The 8,659-nt window shown below is 53.8% G+C and overlaps 1 protein-coding gene across 1 annotated transcript; it reads right to left on the bottom strand.

Moving 5' to 3' along the window:
* Positions 1-2,268: 2,268 nt before the first annotated feature.
* Positions 2,269-4,826, bottom strand: LOC135976299 (myb/SANT-like DNA-binding domain-containing protein 1). The gene is made up of 2 exons (XM_065571336.1): positions 3,524-4,826; positions 2,269-2,805 (listed from the first exon to the last, which is right to left on the bottom strand). Exon 1 carries the CDS (start codon positions 4,374-4,376, stop codon positions 3,717-3,719), a length of 660 nt encoding a protein of 219 aa, XP_065427408.1. The 5' UTR covers positions 4,377-4,826; the 3' UTR covers positions 2,269-2,805; positions 3,524-3,716.
* Positions 4,827-8,659: the final 3,833 nt, after the last annotated feature.

Below are 8,659 nucleotides of genomic sequence, written 5' to 3'. Positions count from 1 at the left end.
CTTAAATCGAATATGTGGAATCGATATTACAAAGTCGAACGTGTGTTTCCACACTAAGGACAGTAATTCGACTGTGTGAGTCCACACTAACGGGGCAAGCGTCGACATTGGAAGCGGTGCACTGTGGGCAGCTATCCCACAGTTCCCGCAGTCCCCGCTGCCCATTGGAATTCTGGGTCAAGCCCCTAATGCCTGCTGGGGGAAAAAATGTGTCGAGGGTGGTTTTGGGTAACTGTCATCATCCAACCGTCACTCCCGCCCTCCCTCCCTGAAAGCGCCGGCGGGAAATCAGTTTGCGCACTTTTCTGCTGAGTGACAGCGCGGACGCCACAGCACTGCGAGCATGGAGCCCGCTGCGACCATCGCTGCAGTTATGGCCGTTGTCAACACCTCGCACCTTATCAGCCACCTTTTCCAGAGGCAGATGGTGAGAAATCGGGCGAGGAGGCTACGGCAGCGCGATGAGGACATGAAGTCTGAGAGTGGCACAGACCTGTCACAAAGCATGGGACCCCGCTCCGTGGACATCATGGTGGCAATGGGTCATGTTGATGCCGTGGAACGGCGATTCTGGGCACGTGAAACAAGCACTGACTGGTGGGACCGCATAGTGCTGCAGGTCTGGGATGAATCCCAGTGGCTGAGAAACTTTCGCATGCGGAAGGGAACTTTCCTTGAACTTTGTGAGTTGCTGTCCCCTGCCCTGAAGCGCAAGGACACCCGGATGCGAGCAGCCCTGACTGTCCAGAAGCGAGTGGCCATAGCCCTCTAGAAACTTGCCACGCCAGACAGCTACCGGTCAGTCGCGAACCACTTTGGCGTGGGCAAATCTACCGTGGGGGTTGTTGTGATGCAAGTAGCCAAGGCAATCGTTGATGTACTGCTGTCAAAGGTAGTGACCCTGGGAAACGTGGAGGTGATCATAGATGGCTTTGCAGCGATGGGATTCCCAAACTGCGGTGGGGCCATAGATGGAACTCACATCCCTATCCTGGGACCGGACCACCAGGCCAGCCAGTACATTAATCGAAAGGGCTACTTTTCCATGGTGCTGCAAGCACTGGTGGACCACAGGGGACGTTTTACCAACATCTACGTCGGATGGCCGGGCAAGGTTCATGACGCTCATGTTTTCAGGAACTCTGGTCTGTTTAGACGGCTGCAGGAAGGTACTTACTTCCCGGACCACAAAATAACTGTTGGGGATGTGGAGATGCCTATAGTGATCCTCGGGGACCCAGCCTACCCGCTAATGCCATGGCTCATGATGCCCTATACAGGCACCCTGGACAGTGAAAAGGAACTCTTCAACTACCGGCTGAGCAAGTGCAGAATGGTGGTGGAGTGTGCTTTTGGACGTCTCAAGGGGAGATGGAGAAGCTTATTGACTCGCTCCGATCTCAGTGAAACCAATATCCCCATTGTTATTGCAGCTTGCTGTGTGCTCCACAATCTCTGTGAGAGCAAGGAGGAGACCTTTATGGCGGGGTGGGAGGTTGAGGCAAATTGCCTGGCTGCTGATTACGCACAGCCAGACAGCCGGGCGATTAGAAGAGCCCAGCGGGACGCGCTGTGCATCCGGGAGGCTTTGAAAGCTAGGTTCCTGAGTGAGCAGGGTAACCTGTGACAATTTTGTTGGTTTACAGAGAAGCTGAACCTGCCCCCGTTTCTTTACCCAGTGACTGTTCACAATCCTCTCCAGTTTCATACCCCGTTCACCCCGTTCACCCCCTTCCAACCCACGTTTAAAAATAAAATCACTGAAAATTTGTTAATGAACAACGTTTTATTTATTACTGTTTTCGCGGGAAAGTGTTGAAACTGGGACGCAGACTGTGGTGGGGAGCGGGTGTAGTGTACTCATGCAAAGGACGCTTCTAAACTCGAGGAATGCCAGGCTCCTCCTCCTACAGTGGTCCGCACTGGCGGACTGATTGTTTGAACGGAGCCTGCCACCCCTCCTGTTCGGGACTCTGTGTGTGGGGGCTATGTAACTTTGTGGCAGGGGGAGGACGGTTACAGATTCCCTGCTGCGTGGCTCTGTGATCCAGGATAAGGACTGCTGCATAAGATCTGTAACCGCCCCCACCCCCACCCCCCAGACAATGAAAACCACCTCCCAGACTGACCAGGGTGCCTAGTGACTGCACTGTGTGTGTGACCTGCTGCTGAACCTGCCCCCGTGTCTGTACCAACCACCTTTCCCCCCCTTAAAACAGACTGTCCTCTAAAAAAACATGATGGAAACAGCAATTAACAGAAATGTATTTTTTATTAGCAAATGGACAATGAAACTGGGATGGGGGCTTGGGTGATGCGGGAAGGAAAGGACTTATCAAATTTTGGGGAATGACAGCCTTCTGCCACTTGAGCAGTCTGCAGGGGTAGAGTGACAGTTTTCACGGGCTCTGCAGCCCCTCCTTCTTGGTACTTTCGGTGAGGGGGGTATGGGACTTTGTGGCGGGGGATGGTGGTTACAGATAGACTGCAGCGGGGCTCTGTCCTCCTGCCTCCGGTCCTGCAGAACATCCACAAGGCACCGGAGCGTGTCCGTTTGCTCCCTCATTAGTTCAAGCAGTGTTTGAGTCGCCTGCTGGTCTTCCTGCCGCCACCTCTCCTCCCGTTCGCTGTGTGCTCACTGGTATTGGGACATGTTCTCCCTCCACTGACTCTGCAGGGTTGCCTCGGCTCGGGAGCAGCCCATAAGTTCTGAGAACATGTCGTCCCGTGTCCTTTTCTTTCTACGCCTAATCTGCGACAGCCTCTGGGAGTCTGATGACAGGGTAGGTCGGGAGACAGCCACAGCTGTGGGATGGGAAAAAGGGAGTGAATTCCTCAGAAAGATAAATTTTGGGGTGAACAAAGAAAATAGTCTTTCTCTGTGAAAAAGACCATTCACAGCACCTATCACATGCGCACTCAGGACAAGGTCGAATTTTCGGCCTTCGCATTCAGTCCCTGGGGTCTTCCAGTGCAGATCACAGAATCGGAACAGCACAGTGGAATTTGGGTAGCGGGCTGACATGGTAAGCCGTAGACTTGTGGCAGCTTAAAACTTTAATAATAGCACTGCCCTACTTTCACGTTTAAAGCAATGCTCCGAGCGTTGGCCAGTTCCTGCTGCCAGCAATCCGGCAAGCATGAACTCTGCCCCTGTCCCACCCCCCCCGCGGCTGTCCCCGGGAAAGATCCCTCTATGCTGCCCCTCTCCCGCCTCCACCGCATGGCTGTAAACCGGCGGTTACAGTTCTGTAAAGGAACAGGGAAGTAGTCCCAATACTAACATTCCCCTAATTCAAAGCAGGTCACCATGAGCGACATCACTCTGATGCGTATTTCAGACAGTGACAAAGAACGCATGCTTCGGGAAGGCCTCCAAAGACCAGGGCCGTATGCCGCCATGCTGTGCAAGGCAATGATACCGGAGTACTTGATGGTAACCTGGCACGGAAACATTTCATACTACGGAGGACACAACAAGGCCGCTCTCCCAAGGAACCTCATGCAAAGGCTTTCCAATTACCTCCAGGAGAGCTTCATGGAGATGTCCCATGAGGATTTCTGCTCTATCCCCGGACATATTGACCGAATTTTACTGTAGATGCACTGGCAAGGGCTAAACAGTACAGCGTCTAGGGCAAACCAATCAAGATATACCGGACATTGTTAGATTTTTTTGCAGCAGTTGCACTGCCAAAGACTAGAACTTTAAGTGCCTAGCACAATCTAATCATGAAAAAGCCACAGTTAATATTAATATTCTTTTCAAAATAAATGTTTACATGTTTAAACCACTTACTGGCTGATTCTTCCCCTGATTCTGGGTCCGGGTTAACTCCTGGGGACGGCTGGTACGGGATCTCTGTGAGGGTGATGAAGAGATCCTGGCTGTCTGGGAAATCAGCGTTGTAAGCGCTGTTGACTGCCTCGTCCTCCTCATCTCCTTCCTCTTCTTCCCCGTCCACTACCATCTCAGAGGAAGCGGGCGTGGACAATATCCCATGCTCAGAGTCCACGGTCAGTGGTGGGGTAGTGGTGGCGGCCGCACCTAGGATGGAATGCAGTGCCTCGTAGAAACGGCATGTCTGCGGCTGGGATCCGGAGCGTCCGTTTGCCTCTTTGGTCTTCTGGTAGCCTTGTCTCAGCTCCTTGATTTTCACGTGGCACTGCGTTGCATCCCGGCTGTATCCTTTCTCTGTCATGGCTTTGGAGATCTTCTCGTAGATCTTTGCATTCCGTCTTTTCGATCGCAGCTCCGAAAGCACAGACTCATCGCCCCACACAGCGATCAGATCCAAGACTTCCCGATCAGTCCATGCCGGGGCCCTCTTTCTATTCTGAGATTGCACGGCCATCACTGCTGGAGAGCTCTGCATCGTTGCCAGTGCTGCTGAGCTCGCCACGATGTCCAAACAGGAAATGAGATTCAAACTGCCCAGACAGGAAAAGAAATTCAAATTTTCCCGGGGCTTTTCCTGTGTGTCTGGTCAGAGCATCTGAGCTCGGACTGCTGTCCAGAGCGTCAACAGAGTGGTGCACTGTGGGATAGCTCCAGGAGCTATTAGCGTCGATTTCCATCCACACCTACCCTAATTCGACATGGCCATGTCGAATTTAGCACTACTCCCCTCGTTGGGGAGGAGTACAGAAGTCGAATTTAGGAGACCTCTATGTCGAACTAAATAGCTTTGTTGTGTGGACGGGTGCAGAGTTAATTCGATTTAGCGCTGCTAAATACGACATAACCTGCTAGTGTAGACCAGGCCGAAGAGAAAGGAAATTCTGCCACCTTCAACTACTGTTTTCCATGCCTAGAATTCAGCTGGCACCAGATGGATCAGACTGAGCAGGTTCCAAAACCTCTTGGAGGCTCTTACCTTCTAAACAGGGACGTCTGTTTTCTAGTAAAATCAGTAAAAGGAAAGGAGAAAACTCGAAAGAGGCTCCTGCTCGCACTCACATACGTGAACCCTAATATTCTCTCAGTCCTCAAAGAGAGACCTCGAGAAGGAGACTTGCTGAAGCAAAGCCACAGGGGTCTCTGAGGTTTCCCTGGCCCTGCGCCCCTGTCCTGCCTGGCTGATGTCAGTATTTCTCTGTGAGGTCACCACCTCCCTAACACCTTTGACCAATAGGATGATGTCCTGCAAAAGGCCTTTGTGATGTCACTGCCACACCCACCAAAACCCTGAAGTGCTCATGCCCTGCTGCTGGCCTGACACTTTGAAGGTTTGAGCTACTCTCTGTGGATCACCCCACAAAACGCCTCTTCATTCTAGGAAGCAAGCCGGCTAGACAGTAAAACATCAGAGGCTGCTCCCAATGCTACACTCAGTGTTTCCAAAATTAGTAGACTTTATGGCCAGAAGAGATCTTTAGAGCATCTCATCTAACCCCCTGCATATCATAGGCTTCCTGTATAGTACAGTAGTTACTTTTTGGGCACACACATTCCAGAAAGGCATCTAGTTTTCATTCAGTGACATCAAGAGATGGAGAATCCACCACTTTCCCTTTCAGTGAGTGCCAGGGGGCTCCATTTCCCCTTCCACGAGCTCCCCATTTACAGTGAGCCAGAGCAGTACCTGCAGCAGGGAGCGGGAGTTGCTGATGGCCTCAGAGGCACAGCCCCTGCAGTGTCTCAGGCACCTGGCGCAAGTGCCGGATGATGCGGAGCTGGTGCATCACTTTGGCCGTGACGTCCTCCTGCTGCAAGGGAACGAGAACCTGTCAGAGACTCAAACGCCCAGAGGAATCAGGGGGGAATAAGGGCACCTGGAACCAGCAGTATTTCCACCCAGCACCTGCCCACCACTGAGGGATGAATTCACCTCCTGAACCCCAGAATGGAGTCTTCTTGTCCTTTCTAGTAACCTCCAGTGCCAAACCCCCTCCTTGTAAGGTGAGCTCCTTCTACCTCCCCATCAGTGCCCTTGACAGCTGTTCCACCTCCAAACCACAACTCAAGTTATCAGAACCCTCTTCTCTACCCCCACCCAGGTTGGGCAGGAGGCGGCTCTAGCAGGGGGGGCAGGAGGGATTCTGGAAGCAGTGAAGTGGGTTGCGGAGAGGTTGAGATCTTGCCCCAAGTCATCCCAGACACTAATGCTAACCCACAGGATGGCAGTATCGAGCGTCAGTGGAGTCCAAGCACTATTTCAACCCCACAGTTTTGTATGAACTTCCCATAAGGGGAGGTGAAGAGCACCCCCAGCAACACACACACACACACACACACACCACTCCTGGTGTTGGGAGGGGAACAGGAGAAAGGACAAAAGAATTAAGAGATGAAGAGAAAGGAAGGAGGGATGGAGGAAAGGGTAAAACGAAAAGGACAAACCCTAATGTCCCCAGTGATTCCACGGGACAAAATCCCAGGTGGATTATAAAATTCTGCCACCTTGAACTAGTGTTTTCCATGCCTAGAATTCAGCTGGCACCAGGTGGATCAGACTGAGCAGGTTCCAAAACCTCTTGGAGGCTCTTACCTTCTAAATAGGGAAGTCTGTTTTCTAGTAAAATCAGTAAAAGGAAAGGAGAAAACTCGAAAGAGGTTCCTCCTCGCACTCACCTACGTCAACCCTAATACTCTCTCAAAGAGAGACCTCGAGAAGTAGAATTACTGAAACTAAGTCACAGGGGTCTCTGAGGTTTCCCTGGCCCTGCGCCCCTGTCCTGCCTGGCTCATGTCAGCATCTCTCTGTGAGATCACTACCTCCCCACCACCTTTGACCAATAGGCTGAGGTCCTGCAAAAGGCCTTTGTGATGTCACTGCGACACACACCCCTCCCCTGAAGTGCTATTGTCCTGCCGCTGACCAGACACTTTCAAGGTTTGAGCTACTCCCTGTGGATCGCTGCACTCAATTCCTGTTCATTCTAGGAAGGAAGCCGGCTAGACAGTAAAACATCACAGGCTGCTCCCAACGCTACACTCAGTTTTAACAAAATTAGTAGACTTTATGGCCAGAAGAGACCTTTAGAGCATCTAATCTAAGCCCCTGCATATCATGGGCTTCCTGTATAGCACAACAGTTACTTTTTTGGAAAACACATTCCAGAAAGGCATCTAGTCTTCATTCAATGACATCAAGAGATGGAGAATCCACCACTTTCCCTTTTAGTGAGTGCCAGGGGGCTCCATTTCCCCTTCCACTAGCTCCCCATTTACAGTGAGCCAGAGCAGTACCTGCAGCAGGGAGCGGGAGTTGCTGATGGCCTCAGAGGCACAGACCCTGCAGTGTCGCAGGTACCTTGCGCAAGTGCCGGATGATGCGGAGCTGGTGCATCACTTTGGCCGTGACGTCCTCCTGCTGCAAGGGAACGAGAACCTGTCAGAGACTCAAACGCCCTGAGGAATCAGGGGGAATTAAGGGCACCTGGAACCAGCAGTATTTCCACCCAGCACCTGCCTACCACTGAGGGATGAATTCACCTCCTGAACCCCAGAATGGAGTCTTCTTGTCCTTTCTAGTCCTCACCCCACTCAATGCGTCTTCATTCTAGGAAGCAAGCCGGATAGACAGTAAACCATCAGAGGCTGCTCCCAATGCCACACTCAGTGGGGGTCCCGTCCTCCGCGTGATCTGGAGCTGCCTGACCATAGGGTTACCATATTTCAGCAAGCAAAAAAGAGGACGGGAGAAGACCCGCCCTAGCCCCGCCCCTGCCCCTCCCACTTCCCGCGCCCCCCAGAACCCCCAACCCTCCCCCCGTTCCTTGTCCCCTGACTGCCCCCTCCTGGGACCCCTGCCCCTAACTGCCCCCCAGGACTCCACCCCCTATCTAAGCCTCCCTGCCTCTTGTCCCCTGACTGCCCCAACCCTTATCCACACCCCCACCCCCAGACAGACCCCTGGGACTCCCACGCCCCATCCAACCACTCCCCACCCCCTGACAGCCCCCCCCAGAACTCCCAACCCATCTAAACCCCTCTGCTCCCTGTCCTCTGACTGCTCCGATCCCTCTCCCCACTCCTGCCCCCTGACAGCTCCCCCCCAGAACTCCCAGCCCCCCACCCCCCCGCTCCTTGTCCCCTGACTGCCCCCTCCTGGGACCCCTGCTCCTAACTGCCCTCCAGAACCCCACCCCCTACCTAAGACTCCCTGTTCCTTGTCCCCTAACTGCCCCCTCCTAAGACCCCCCAACTGCCCCCCAGGACCCTACCCCCTACCTGTACCCTGACTGCCCAAAACTTTCTCCACTCGCCCCCAAAAGCCACCCCCTGAACTCCCGACCCCCCCCCCGTTTCTTGACTGCCCCCTCCAGAACCTCCCTGCCCCTTCTCCTGCCCCCTGGCCCCCTTACCCTGCTGCTCAGAACAGGGTGTTGGGCTCTGTGCGAGCCGGACACGTGGCTGCGCTCCCCAGCACACCAAAACCCGGTCCCTGGCCCTGCACAGTGCTGCTGGACCGGGCTGCAGGGGAGAGCTGCCGTCTCAGAATGCAGGGCGGAGCTCCTCTACAGCTGCTCCGGAGTCCAGCCCGGGACTTTCCTGCAGCCCTCCCAGCCGCTCGCTCTGCTCTGCCGGGGGAGTGGGGAAATCCCGGACATTTTGAGTGATTTACAAATTCCCCCCGGACGCAACCCTACCTGACCAGGGCTGAGCTCAGGGGAGAGGAGCAGCCCAGGGAGCCGCATGGGGGGCAGACCAGCA

This window comes from Chrysemys picta, chromosome 17 (genome assembly GCF_011386835.1).
Source record: "Chrysemys picta bellii isolate R12L10 chromosome 17, ASM1138683v2, whole genome shotgun sequence".
Taxonomy (NCBI): Eukaryota; Metazoa; Chordata; order Testudines; family Emydidae; genus Chrysemys; species Chrysemys picta.
The sequence above is the reverse complement of the archived record's forward strand: the minus strand, read 5'-3'. Positions and strand labels throughout refer to the sequence as shown.

Bases quoted from the DNA above. Each gene is read 5' to 3' on its own strand.
- LOC135976299 (XM_065571336.1), bottom strand. From the start codon at position 4,376: ATGCAGAGCTCTCCAGCAGTGATGGCCGTGCAATCTCAGAATAGAAAG.